General features: G+C 33.3%; 2 protein-coding genes across 2 annotated transcripts; one reads left to right on the plus strand and one right to left on the minus strand.

Moving 5' to 3' along the window:
- Nucleotides 1-508: 508 nt before the first annotated feature.
- Nucleotides 509-2713, minus strand: LOC133190962 (uncharacterized). Its single transcript, XM_061326641.1, has 2 exons — nucleotides 2662-2713; nucleotides 509-2341 (listed from the first exon to the last, which is right to left on the minus strand). The coding sequence occupies exon 2, from the start codon at nucleotides 2339-2341 to the stop codon at nucleotides 608-610; it is 1734 nt and encodes a 577-aa protein (XP_061182625.1). The 5' UTR covers nucleotides 2662-2713; the 3' UTR covers nucleotides 509-607.
- Nucleotides 2714-2725: 12 nt separating this feature from the next.
- LOC133190996 (nardilysin-like) lies at nucleotides 2726-11424 on the plus strand. The gene is made up of 17 exons (XM_061326662.1): nucleotides 2726-2794; nucleotides 3242-3472; nucleotides 4282-4386; nucleotides 4474-4633; nucleotides 5497-5547; nucleotides 5663-5754; nucleotides 5909-5984; nucleotides 6418-6469; nucleotides 6745-6828; nucleotides 8488-8554; nucleotides 8746-8873; nucleotides 9278-9463; nucleotides 9734-9803; nucleotides 10092-10271; nucleotides 10582-10714; nucleotides 10891-10982; nucleotides 11209-11424. The coding sequence occupies exons 1-17, from the start codon at nucleotides 2726-2728 to the stop codon at nucleotides 11422-11424; spliced, it is 1992 nt and encodes a 663-aa protein (XP_061182646.1).
- The last annotated feature ends 3368 nt before the right edge of the window (nucleotides 11425-14792 follow it).

Consider the following 14792-nt stretch of genomic DNA (forward strand, 5'->3'; position numbering starts at 1 on the left):
GTTGACATGATTTTCTTCCTTGCACTCTTATCTAATTGAACAATATTTGACTGGCATATCATGTGCCATGGCAGTGCACTTTTTTCCTATTTGAATAATGGTTTCTGGCATTTATACATAAATTACCTGAAAACATACTGGTTGTTTACAGCATAAAAAAACATTGATTGAATAAAACATTTAAAAAACACACAGACACTTATTCCCTATTTCCCTAAATATGCTTAAATCTGCAGAATTTCTTTGTTTTCAAATTTTAAGCAATAACACGTTTTGATAAAATTATTCACTAGATAAGTCATAAATTGTGCAACTCAGTTCTATATGTATAATTTTTCTCATAATTACAATATAATTTTCTTTGAATTAAGAGATGATTTTCTTGGAATAATGAGATCTTTTCTCGTATTTACAAGTTAATTATTGTAGTTACAAGTCAGTAGGGGGTAATATTTTTACTTGATACAAATAGGCTTTTCTCGTAGTTTTGCTTTGTAGTCATTAAATATTAAAAATCCTATCCCTTTTGTGAAATAAAACATTGAATATCCTCTATAATACAGAGAATAAAAGAAAGATATACGAACTTCAAGTGAAAAATGGTACACTATTCTATGTTCATTGATTGGAGATATTTAATTACTATAACTGTATTGTTACGATTTTGTCCCACATAAAGAATGTTCTCATCATCCACACATACACTGATAGGATAAATCCCTCTTTCTCGCGTGACTAGTAGAGATAAAAACTGACCATCCTGATCAAGGAGGTGAACATTGTTAATATCACAAACCAGTATGTGACCAAGGACATCAGTACAGATTCCTAAGGGAATGAACCCTGACTCCTGACCTGTGTAGGAGAATCTGTGTTGTCCTGATTTAATCACCACCACTACTGCCTCTTTTTCGTAGTCTGATGTACAGATATCTCCATTGATGTTTTCTGTTATGTAGAATGGTTGACTATACAGTCCTTGTCCTTTGTTATCTCTCTCTATGTTCTGTAGTTCTTTCCCTGTCTTGTTGTACCTGGTCAGTTTAGCCTCGTCACCCATCATCATCCCCACCAGTATGTCCCCATTGATGTGGGAGGAGTGTATGCTGCATGGTACCCAGTCTGTTCTAATGAATTCAGTGATATTGTTATCCTGTGTTATCCTATTGATGACTTTCTTGTTATCGACTGTAAAGATAAGATCCTCATTCTGTGTCACTGTGTGGTATCCAAATACCCCACTGGTTTTTATCTTCTGTATCTGATTCCCCTGTAGATCTGTTTGGACAAGGTTACCATTCCTGTCACTGACCCAGAGTCTGTCTGACTGATCTTGTGATATATGGAACACTTTTTTAACACCTGGTACATTGAACTCCCTGACCTCAGTGACAGAGGAAGATAGAGACAATGTTTGTTTTATGTTAGATAATTGTTGACTGTCTTCCATTACTTGATACACGTAGCTTGTTGATTTCAGATGTGAAGGGATTTTTGATTCTAGGGGTTGTACTCTTCTCATCTCTTTTTCAATGTTTGGAAAAGTTATTTGTCCCAGTAATTTGGCAACATCCTTTTTGCTGCACTTCCCAGCAGTAAATATAGGCACCACTGGTTTTCTTGTATCTGGTATGGGTTGGAATTGCATATCCTCTGCAGTAACAAGTTTTGTAGGTTTTAAAGAGGACATATAAACATGGAACTTTTTATCCAGGTCATTGAGGTAGGTAATATACTTTTCTATTGTTGTATCTTGGTTATTTAGTTTTTCCAATAATGACTGCTCTATCTTGTTCACTTCTTCCATATTTTCAGAAGTCACCGAGTCCACCATACATTTTAGGGATTCAGCTTCAGCCTTCATGGAGGTTCTTAACTTGTCCATGATCTTCTTGATTTCTTTGGTATCTTCATTAATTTCTCTCTGTAAATCTTGAGATGTTGGCAAGAAATACTCATGAATTTTTGCAATTTCTCTTTGACAATGGGAAAACATCTCTGTATAAATGGATTCCAGATCAGTAAATGTGTGACCTCTATGTTCTTGTGTGGCAGTGCATTTGGAACAAATTGGGATTTTACATTCATCACAAAGAAGTTCTATATCTTTGGTGGGGTGGATCTTGCATTTTTCTGTGGGCAGTTGTCGTTTGCGTTGTTGGTATAGGACTACCTCATGGCGTTTTGTTTCTGGACTTCTCAGATGTTCATCCCTGCATTGTTTACATAATCTTGTGTGGCAAAGGTTGCAGTAAAATTCACAGTTTCTCTCACAGTCTTCAATACCACACTCTAAAAAGTGTTGGGGTCTACCTGGTAATTGTGATTTTGACAAAGCCATCTGAAAAGAGTTCCATTAAGTATTATCTATTTAGTAAATTAATATAAATGCTGTTCTGAAGAAAAGATGTTTTAAAATGTATTTCTTTTCTTAATTACGATGACTTGATGAGAATCAAGGGAATTTTTAAATGTACAAGGTATTAAAAGAGGTTTTTTTGTACAGTATTAGAAACATACCGAAAATTTATTATAAACATTAAAATGAACGAACTTGGTAAGTCACCCTACAACGAATTTAGACTTCTAATTTATAAAAATTCTTGAATCTTTATGGTTTAATAAGTTAATTGATCAAAGCATTACGATCTTTTAACTTACTGTTTATCTCCAAGGTGACTTTTATTGATCAGCCGGCCATTTTGAATGAATTTACAGGGAGGCTATGTTGATAAGGAAATTTACTTCCTGGTTGTTGATAAGTATAGATTTAAATGTCTGTGGTGTACAAAAAGTATTTTGTTTGAAGAAAGAGGTCTCAGACAATAAGATTTATAGAGGAACAGAAACCTGATACCATACTGCTTCATAATTACAAAAATGAGGCTATTTTCAATTAATAATTTAGGAATACCTTATGATTTTTTTAAAGTATCTGATTTTATCTACCTATATGATTGTATAAACTTATGTTGATTGCAAATTTAGTCTTTTGAGGCATTATTTAATGTGACATTTACCCCAAAAATTTCAGGGAAGTTGCCCATAAGCATCGCCTTTCTGCAAACTAATTGACAAAATAATTCACATCTCCCAGTAGGTAAAAGAAAGGTGAAATTTTCACTACATTAAATAACCCTCTACATTGTGAGGAACGGAGAAGTTTGTTTTATGGTACTACATATATTTTTCTAATGATTTGTTTCCCTTCAAGATTGAGTATTTTTTAAACATTTTGTAGGTATTTTGCCACAGCAGTGGAGAGTGGCCACATAATGGATTTGAACTGAACACCACTGCCACCCAGTTTGTGGTGAACTTGACCCTTACTGACAGTGGACTTGAACAGTTTGAGGAAGTTCTGCTGGCAGTTTTCCAGTACATATACTTACTTAAGAGTAAAGGACCACTGAAGCAGTACTTTGATGAGATGAAGATAGTGGAGGAAACCAAATTTAGATTTAAAGAAAAGGTAGAAGTACAGTCAATTTAGCGAAAATATGGGCCCAACTAAAACTAATTGCAACAGAAATTATTTTATCATAAATGATATTAAACGTGTACAAAATATTTGCAGTAAAAAAATCTAAAAAAAAAAAATCTAATGAGTGGAAAGAATAATTTTGACATGATTTAAATTAGCTGTATGGGAATTACTAATAGAAAACGGACATAACTCTGTAAATTCATCCAATGTTTTGCTGGAATAACTGAATTCCTGTTTTTTCATGAAAGTGTAATTTTGTTCAATTTAACTCTTTTGATGCATTTTACTAGATCATTATTTCACAAAGATAAAATAAATCTGAAATTGATGCATGTGTTTTGAATTCTTGGTCAATTGACTAGACTATGAGTGTTCTTAAAAATCAGTCATTTTAATAGTATCTACTATCTACATGTATTTAATTAAAAATTCAAGATAAAAAATGCAGTAAAACATGCTTAAAGTGAACACACTTATAATGAATTGATGCTTACAGCAAAGTGATCTTCATTCCCTGTGGCTTTAAAATATGTTGTAAACTCAATGGTTATAATGAATTATGTTTAGTACAAAGCAAAATCATCCATCCCTGGCACTTCATTATAAGCATGTCTTACTGTATCAGCTAGGACAGGATGCACAAGGATCCTTTGAAAAATTAATGATCATGATTTGTATTTGTTTATAATGTTAGTGGAGAAGTAAATCGTACATCTTTTTCATAAGAAAGAAAGTTGAGATAAAATTGTACATGTAGTTTATTTTGTTGGATGAGAGCATTGTTTATGGTTTAGGGAGATGCAATGGATTATGTGGAGAAAGTCTCAGAAAACATGCAGATATTTTCCCCAGAGGATGTTTTAACTGGCAGAGATTTAATGTATGAATATGACCCAGAGGTAGGTCTAGTAAATATATAAGCAATATTTTAATGAAATTTACTGAATATTCAGAGTTTTTGAGTTTTTTTCTTATTATTTCTTCAGCTGATTGTTAAGTGTCTGGCAGATCTAAGGGGAGACAACTGTTGTATTTTTCTGTCGTCCAAACAACTGTCAGATAAATGTGACAGACAAGATATCAAATGGAGTCCTGTGAGGTATGGAGTGGCAGAAATCAAACCTGAATGGATTCAAAAATGGCAAAGTATAAACTCAACAATGCACTATATACTAATAATATACAAATCACTAGACGACATAAGGCAATGATTTATAACCAAAGTTTCATTAATTTCCATGAGGATCAAAGAAGAAGGTACGGTTTGGGCTTAATTGTGCCCTAAAAATTTAATGTTCTTAAAATGTTATGCAATTGAGCTAAAATATAAGATGAGTAGAGAAATGTGATAAATCATGAAAGAATATGGTATAAAGGAGGACCATTGTGGAAATATGACGTCATAAATGTGTTACATTTCTACATTTTAAACAGAAAAAGCCTCAAAATGACTCATTTCTGGGATTATTTTCCTTCAGAAAATAGTGTCCATAGCCATCGCCCACTGCCATTTTTAGATATGTTGTGTAAAATCGTTTTAAAAATCAGATATATTAATATCTTTGTGGGCGATGCATGTGCTCTATATTATTTTGTAGAAAATTCTACTGAAAATTGATGTCTTCTGTTACTTTTTAAGAAAATACGGGAAAATGCACAAGTTCATGACGTCACAATTAGCATTTATGAGGTCATATGAGAAAAACGATATGCATCTTCCTACTTCATGGAATTTCATTAATTCAGAAAGCATGAGTTTCATTTTCTTACATCTCTTTCATATTTAAGAAAGATACAGGGCAAATTTTGTATAATTGAAACCATACCTTGTTCTTTCATGTTTTTGGCAAAAGAAATAATTTTCTTTATATGTATATTTATGGACCATTACCTCATCCTATTCAGTTTATAGTTTGTAGCCATAAACTTTAAATTTTAGTTCACCTAAGCCAAGCAGCTAGGCTCAAACCAACCTAGATAATAGATTGGTTGTATGTATTATCTTTCAGCTCCACCTAAAAATCCTGACCTTTGCTTATCACAACCAAACAAATCAAAAGGTATGTATGTTGTATTCTTATTATACTGTAAATTATGTTATTCTCAGCATTCAGAATTAAAATTCACATTGTACACTACACATGAATATTAGCATACTATAGAAAATACAATTAGTATCTATGTTCCAGTGTATGTTAATATGTTCATTCTGTTTCACAGCTACAGATTTTACAATAGCAGAGGTGGAAGCAAAGTATTGTACAAAGGTCACAGGGGCTTGTCTCCTTTAGCTTTTTCCCCCTTTGTTCTAGATTTTGAAATAAACTGATTCATGTACAGCTAGTACTTGTAGCAAAGTTAATTCATGAAGTTATTCTTTTAGAATGTACATGTATATAATTGGAAGTTTTTCTCTTTCAGCATCCTATAACTCTGTCAGAAAATGAGTTGTGTACATTGTACTACAAGAAAGATATGAAATTCAAAGTTCCAAAAGGTTAGTGTTTCTCCACTTAAAAAAAGAGATAATTCATAAAGTGAACCACATTTATAGGTCAATGTACCATATATGGAGCTTGATCTCACATGAAAAACTGTCCTGTACTAAAAAAATACATCAAACAAAAAATGCGTTATTCAGGTGAAAAACATCTTGTGTATGGGGAAATTAGTTTGTCTTGCAATTTTCTATTCTTCTAAAACTGTCATTTAAAGAGAAATGTACATTTTCAAAACATTGTACCGTGTTAGCAACATTTTCCTCATCAAAAATTGATGTATTGTATCTTTATATCATTTACAAAGTTATCCCTATGTAAAGAGTATATGGGTGATGATATTCCTGCATTTTTAAAGACATTTGTGAGATCATGCAGTTTTACTGATAGTTAAAAGTTTCATGGTTTACAATGAAAAAAATTCTTTTGTAGCTTATGTGTGTGTTCAGTTGATGTCACCAATGGCCAGCCAATCAGTGAAGAAGTAAGATTTCATTGAGGACATGGTGTATACAGCAATAGAATTAAGAAAGTAAGTGCAAATTCATAACAAAGTGCTGGTATTTTCATTCAGATCAATTAACAGAACTCAAGTAATGATCAAATGAGATTAGATAATTCCTGTACACTTAATGCTTTAAATGTTTCTTGTTAACAAACGTTTTCTCTATAATTTTCACTAGATATTGGAAAAATAAAAGTTGTGTGTTTGCTGAACACTCTACACCGACAGCTACAATAATTAATAGTTTTTTGCAGCCAAGGCCTGCTGAAAATATTCGAGGCTGTGATGAGCCATAAATTGGATGCCCCCACATATCCTGCTATCATGGCTGGCTTTGAGTAAGTTGATTTTGAGCTTGAGAATGTGTTCCAATACTACACCCGTTAATAGAAAGTATGGTATAGGTTTTGGTCATTGATTTATGCATTCTACAGTGAAACCTGTCTTACCAGGACTGTTTCAATAGAAATTGGTCAGATTAGATAACAAACTGGACAAGACAACATTCCAGATTAGACTACATTTTAATCTGCAATCACTTGAATTAACTAGGAGGAACTTAAAGTTTACATCATAATAGGCAAGGTTTTGGAATAGACAACAACTGGATTAGACAAGTTTTACTGTATTGACTACAATTGTTAAAGAAGCAACTTGCCAGTCCATATTTTTTAGATATAATAGAAATAACAAAATATTTCCTACAATTTATAGACAATAAAGAAATTTGTCAGCTCTGCTTAAAAGCTATTATTTTTGGGGGGATGTTGGTGCGTACTGCATCCATTAATATATTTCTGGTAATGACTATCAAGTGATCAGATTTTTACACCCCTGCTTGAAAAGCAGGGCATGTATAGTGATGGGGGTGTCCCTCCATCTATCTGTCTGTCCGTTTGTTACGCTTTGGGGTTCACACCTCTCATCCACAACTCCCTTTATACCACTGAATGAAAAGATGATTGCACTTAAGGACATGCGAAATTTACGACAAAACAAACTTTCAAAACAAGCATTTTTCTTTTAAATGCAGAAATGGTCATCATCTAATCTACAACTTCACATAATTACATAAAATTAAAGTATGTATGAAGTACGAATCTGTTTTCAAAGGCGGACATAATTACATAAAATAAAAGTATGTATGAAGTACGAATCTGTTTTCAAAGGCGGGGATCATCACAATTTTTTGAATCTCTATACGATAATGAGGACGCCCACTTTTTTACTTACTTTTTACGTGGTTAGCACATGTTTGTCTGTTGTTCTCCTTTTAACAGTAGCTGTATATTTACATTACTAATGCTGTGTCAAACGGAGATTAATAGACAAACATGCGCTCACGGTCTAAACATAGAACACTGCCATTCCTTCTATAATATTCAGAGTTAACCATCACATATCCTCAATTTCTCCTATACCACTGAATGAAATTTAAATATACTTTCACAGAATCTTTATTACATATTGCCATTGTGCACCTCCTATTTTACTCTTTGATCAGACACTTATTTCGGACCTTGCCATTATGAACATATGGGAGATGGGGGTATCATTTTGATAGCTCAGTGCTCACAGTACTAAGTCTTCTAGTTTATTTAGTTAAAAAGTCCATCTTATTTTTATACTAATCTTTCTTTTATGTTCATTATTTACTTAAAATAAATGTAGAACTACAGGTACCTTCAATGATATTGATTGATTCTGCAAAAAATGCAAAGTAATTTTATGTACTGGTGTACTTAATTTATAGGTTTTGTCCTATAAATTCATATTATAGTCAACCCTTGTTATCTCAAACTCAGTGGAACCAGAAAAAAAATCGAGAATTAGAGATATTCAGAGTAAAATACCTAAAGAATATGGGGTTAGGACTTCCAAATCACTTTGACGTATCCCTGGCATTCGAGATATCAGTGTTTGAGATACTGAAGTTCAACTGTATTTGGTTATCATGATAGACTTTTTATTCTTGATTAAAATGATTTAAATTTCAGCTACTCAATCAATGTGGATGATACAGGACTTAAATTCAAAGTGAATGGATTTAACCAGAAATTGCCTGTAGGAATTCTTATCAAATTGTACAAACAAATTCTTTTTTCTTTTATAATCATCCTATTGTTTAATGGAGGCCCGTATAAGAACATACATTTAATTATATGTACATCTTAATGCAAAATATGTTCCAAAATATGTGTATGATACTGCTTAATCTGATAAGCCTGCATTGGTTTGTTAATGGTCTGTTGTAGGAGCTGTTTGATCTACTTCTGACAGCTGTTTTTGACTATGCCTGCAATGATGAGTTGTTTCCCATCATGAGACATAAAGTGAAGAGGGAGATTTTTAATGCCATCATCAGACCATTTGAACTTGTCAGGCAAGAATGTCTGTGTTGATTAGAAGTCATTTTTTGCTCCATGAAATATCGTGACAGTCCATCCATTTCTATACATAAATAAGAAATACAAAGTATCACGAATTATGATGACTTTAGATCTAACCTACTAACAAACCAAACTGAAAAGCTACTTAATTTTATACTTGAATTGCCAATTGAATACTTGAATTTTAGTTTCTAACAACCCTTAATGAAGGAAAAGTGGTTGGATGATGATAAAAACTTATTTTATTCAGTTGATAATGTATTTTTTATTTACCATCATACTACAGATTTTCCCCTCCCTTTTCCACACTACACATATTTACATTTTCACAATGAATGGACAGATAAAATTGTCGTTGTCTGTTATATTCATTCTTCTTTGTTGATTTTCCCTACAGAATCCTACGATTTTCTGTGATAGATCCCCATGGCCACTACAGGCCCGCACCTGAAATATACAGTATAATTGATAGTTTGACCAATGAGGATCTTCGACACTTCCTAACAGAGTTCAGACAGAGTATAAAAGCAGACATCTTAGTGGTTGGCAATGTTACACCCAAGGTAAATCTGAGGAAGATGAGGCTAATGACAAATGGTTACAAAGAACTTTAGCTTTGTCCAGTTAAACAGAGCAAGTTTATGAAATATGACTAGTACTTCATACTTGCTGGCCCTGGCACCTTTGGAGTATAGGGCAATGGTGAGCTCTCTCCAACCCTGTCTGTCACTGGCTGGCTTCTGGGGTGTGCCCAAACTTTTATTTTTTGTTTCTTCATTTTGTAATGTCATTTTAAATCTTTAAATCAACTGCAACAGATTTGTAATTTACTTATGAATTTCCTATTTCGCAGGTGGCAACTTGGTATAAAGAGAGTGGAATCAAAATTATGTGGAAAAGTGGAACCTTCTAAAATGTACCAGGTAAAATAGATATATGGTAGGAAAAAAATAAATTTGTATATTTTAAACAATTAACAGGACGAAAGAGAGGGGGGTCCATTTTATGTCTAAAATATCTAAAGTGTTTAGTGCATTTGATGGGCTAATTTTCTTTTATTCCTGTAATAGCTGAAACGTGAAAGTTCTTATGTGCTCAACAATATGAATATAGTATGCACTATAAGATTGATTTAAAATTTACATTTAATGTATTGAATCTTTATTCAACTAGATACCTAGAAAGTTTCATTTTTTTCATGTTTTTTGTAGAGAATATTGTACCAGCTTCCTAAACAGTGGAGTTACTGCCAGACAAACAGCTTTAACATGGAGGATGCCAACTCTAGCATCACTGTGTACCTCCAGTCTGACCCCGGGGATATCAGGTCAACTGTCATTAACGAACTCTTAGATGTAACTGTCATAAGCTTCTCTAAAGATTTAGTCAGAGTACTCCATGAAGTCTGATTTTCATTTTTTTTATTTTCATTTATTATTTATACATCTTTTGCCGTGTTTTCTGTTATTGATGTATAAGCGAGCTACATTCCTCACATATATGTATGGCACTCCACATGTAAACTTCTTTTTGCATAGTTAAGAATGCAGGAACCCTGTTTTGATGTGTTGAGGACACAATTACAGCTGGGATACACTGTATACTGTCAGAATCTGGTGACCAATGGCATCATGGGACTCGCTGTAACAGTCCAGTCTGAAGTCCCTGTGGTGTATCTTACGTCATTGTGGTATATTTAAGGTGGAGTCTCTGATAGCAGCCAAGCTTACAGAGGACACACAGTTAGAGGAGGAAGTCAACAGATACTGGGGGGAGTGCAAGGAACAAAACTACGTGTTTGACCGACTAGAGAAAGAGGTCTTTATTACACACTGTATTAGTTATAATGATCTAAAGGACAGCTAGTGAATTAAGTGCATGTATATGTTTTCTGATGCAATTTTACACGTATTTGAAGTCTGGAGTGCTATTATAACATTTATTGTAGATAGATATTCTAATCTGTATGAATGTTCATACCTTGGAGTGATCAACTTCTTAATACTGTAGGTAGCTGTACTGAGGATATTAACAGAAGACCCGCGGAACTGGTACAAACAGTATCTGGGAGAAAACCAGAAACGGATAAGTTTATTTTTCAGGTATAAAAACTCACATCAGTATTTACTGCAAAATTCTAGAAAACTTGTTTTGAACATGAATTTAAGATACATGCAAAAACATGTTAGATATTTATCTTTGTAAAGCTTATTGGTGTCTTTATTAGAGTCTACTTGCTTGCTGTGAATTTATATATAAAACAAAATGAACTTTCAAAGTTGAAAAAAAAATCATTAACTTTGATTTTAATCTATTATTGGTGTTCAGGTTCTTGGAAACCCAGAAGTGGAGCAAGTAGATGGGAAGAGTGATAAAGTGGAACCTCCCCAGAAGAAAGCTAACACAGACAAATGTAATAGAGAACAGGGCTATGTTGTAAGACCTGTCAAAGACTGTAACTACCCAGATCATCAATGTATCAGTGACATACAGCACCTCAGATCTAAACTCACAATGTTTGACTACCACTGTATCACAAAATGATGAAGGTTGAAGATAGGCACAATGATCAATATAGAAGAAAGGGAGGGATGGGGGTTTAGTTCTGTTTTAATTGTTTCAATATTTTGATCTTTTAAAGAAAAGAAACTATCATTCAGGAAGAGGGACATTCAGTCATTGTGGTAATTAAGCATGAGATTATTTTATAAGGGAATGAAACATGGTGAAAGATTTACATGTACCACAAAGAAATAAAAAGCTTTCAAAAAGTGAATACAGTTGAACTTCGGTATCGCAAACACTGATATCTCGAATACCATGTATATGTCGAAGTGAATTGGAAGTCCCAACCACTTATTCTTTAAGTATTTAACCCTTGATATTTCGAATACTCGGATATCTCGAAGTTTTTTCTTGGTCCTATTGAGTTTGAGATAACTAGGTTTGACTGTATTAAATCTTTATAATATACCAAAACTTTACATAAAGGAGACTGGAATATGGTGAGGGCATCATATCACTGATAAAGATTATTCATGGATGACAACGCATGTGGAAAGGTGGAGCCTCTATACAGTATATGTAGCTATATAATCATTCTTTGTATTGACATTGGGAAATCTAATAAATTTTTGAATGATTTCTTTTTTCTTATTCATTATTTTATTGGATCACAGAATGATAGAAATCAATGGGGAGACGGAAAATGCCATATAGATCAGCAAGGTTTGGTTTCAGAATGTCTTTTATACATTTATTGTTCGTGAGTGATGGGTAAGACAGCGACTTTGGTTTTTATTTTTATGCCCATGAAAAGGAGAACTGTATATATATTAATAATCAAGGTATGATGAATGTTCATATAGCAAATTACTAACATAGGATGGTTCCTTAGGCATTAAGAACATGCAATATGAAAGGAAATGTCCCATGTTTCTCAAGTCAAAATTCTCAAATGATTTGGTCTCACTGAGATTTATCTGTGTATAGAATATGAAGTGATCCTTTTCTGAATTCAATACAATGTAATACGAACTAGGAGGAAAATAAAGAAAAAATATATCAAGGTCGAAGTCGAAGGGAACATGGATCACAAAATTATGACAGATAAATTGCTTTTATCAATCTGAATCTGCATTTGAAGTTTTGTCAATTTTGTTTGAAACTTTCCAACTGATATAAATGCAATTTTGGAAAGGTGCGGTCAAGGTCATCTTAAATATAAATGTACAATAATAATTAAAATAGTTATCCTTGGACCAAGGTAACTGTTGTGGCTCATGTACCTCTAGTAATATATGCATATGCATTGCCTATAAACAGACAAAATAATAATACCTGTATCAGTTATCATCAGTTTATTAAACAACCAGAATTACATTCTTCAGATTTTTATCACAGATTACATGTTATCAATCATGAATAATAAATGCTCTCAATCTTGTAAAATATTAAAACAAATTAAATAAATACACATTTAACATTGATATATCATTAATAAACAGCCTTCTAGGACTAAGTTACTGTTGACAGCAGATAACAGGAAGTCCACAATGCCAGGGACAAATCCAAAACGAAATGCAGTAAAAAATATATGTGCCTTGGCAGTTTGTGCTGGTATTGAATTTGCCCCTCCCATCACTTCAAATCCCATCACCAGGTGCTAATCACAGATAAATGCAGTGCCTCTGGTATGTGAGGGCGTCACGGGTCATGTGACTTCCATCACAGATTGCAAAGGGTATAATCAGTTCACACCAAAATTATGCTATTATTAAATACTTTAATAGAAATAAATCATTTACATCTGTACATTTTAAAAATCATGCTATCTAAATAGGCTAGGGACATGTAGTCTACTTTTCTTCTGTCCAAGTATATGCAAAAAAGGTGAATCTTCTGAATTATCATTTCTTCAAGCATTTGTTTTCTTCTATTCCATTGTTTTTTGTGCTGTGGATATCCATATCTTAGGTTGGATTATTAAGAATTCCATGAATATCTTGCAAAATAATAATTAAAACCATAGCACTTTTTTTATATACATGCTACTTGCCAGTACTCGGGATTCATAATAATAAGTCTTCAATTAGGTCATAATTGTACGCGCATATTTCTGTAGAGGAGCTAGGTTAAATATATACGTCATTTCAAAAGTGTATAGTCCAGATTGCACAAAATTCATTTCCATTTTTCGGGTATGTTTGAAAGTTTGGCAAGAATGTAGTTATACATTTATAGAATTTTTTAGCTATTGAGTGCTCCAGAGATTTAAATGTTTAACAGGCAGCCATTACATCTTTATGAGGGGATGTTCCACAAGGACTTTGTAGGGAAGAGGTTCTAAATTATCACTGCCCAACTCCTGGTACACACTTGACAGCTTCTCCTTTAAATAATCAACATACTCCAAATCAAAATTAAAACTTAAAGGAATTACTATATGTGTATCCTTAAAGTACACAAACAAAAAAACGAACAAGATTATTAAATGCATTCATGCATGCAAATTCAGATATTTCTGATAAATGTTGATAACAATTCTGAATTCTGAATAGTTCATACGAAATACTTGTACTGGATCTACAAGTAAATGTTGGACTGAACAGAACTCTCTTATTAGTTCAGTTATTGACCTTAGATGTGGCATCCTCTGGATCAGCTGATACACTACAGCGGTGGCTGTCACCACTAGCAATCTCTCCATGGTGCAACACTTGATAGAGAGCATCCAGTGGTACTCTAGCATTGATGGCATCCTCGGGAATGTCAGTAGGTACTGGAGGTGAAGGGGAGGGATCCTCCACAATATCAAGATTGCTGAAAGAAAAATTTATGGTACATGCTCAAGATAACAAGCAAATATTTTCAAATACTAATTTATGGATTGCACTCTCTTGGTTTGAGTAATTAGAAACACTTTTCATGCCCCCGTATCGAAGATTAGGAGGTGTATAGTTTTGCCTTTCCGTCTGTCTGTCTCTTTCTCCGCAAAAACATTAACCTTGCCCATAACTTTTGATTCGTTGAAGCTATGGCTTTCATATTTCACATGTGTATTCCTTGTGACAAGACCTTTCTTAACGTACAACTGTATTTGACCTTTTGACCTCGACCTTGGAGTTTGACCCAGTTTTGCAAAATATTACAAAACTTTAATCTTGGCCATAACTTTTGAACAATTGGTGCTACGGTTTTCATACTTCACATGTGTAATTCTTGTGACAAGACATTTGTTTGGATGCCAACAACTTTGACCTTTTGACCTTGACTTGGAGTTTGACCTACTTTTAGAAAACTTCATTCTTGGCCATAACTTTTAAACAATTGCTGCTAGGGCTTTCATACTTCAAATATGTAATTATTTGGCAAGACCTTCCTTTGGATACCAACAACTTTGACCCTTTGAC

The sequence above is a fragment of the Saccostrea echinata genome, unplaced genomic scaffold (genome assembly GCF_033153115.1).
Source record: "Saccostrea echinata isolate AGI-Se365-2 ecotype Australia unplaced genomic scaffold, CSIRO_AGI_Sech_v1 ptg000022l, whole genome shotgun sequence".
NCBI lineage: Eukaryota > Metazoa > Mollusca > Bivalvia > Ostreida > Ostreidae > Saccostrea > Saccostrea echinata.

What these genes read in the sequence shown, in the direction of transcription:
- LOC133190962 (XM_061326641.1), bottom strand. Translation starts at nt 2,341, where the DNA reads ATGGCTTTGTCAAAATCACAATTACCAGGTAGACCCCAACACTTTTTA.
- LOC133190996 (XM_061326662.1), top strand. Translation starts at nt 2,726, where the DNA reads ATGTTGATAAGGAAATTTACTTCCTGGTTGTTGATAAGTATAGATTTA. An exon ending in GATTTAACCAGAAATTGCCT is followed by an intron (nt 8,555 to 8,745) that starts GTAGGAATTCTT and finishes GGTCTGTTGTAG; the next exon opens with GAGCTGTTTGATCTACTTCT. An exon ending in AGACCATTTGAACTTGTCAG is followed by an intron (nt 8,874 to 9,277) that starts GCAAGAATGTCT and finishes TTTTCCCTACAG; the next exon opens with AATCCTACGATTTTCTGTGA.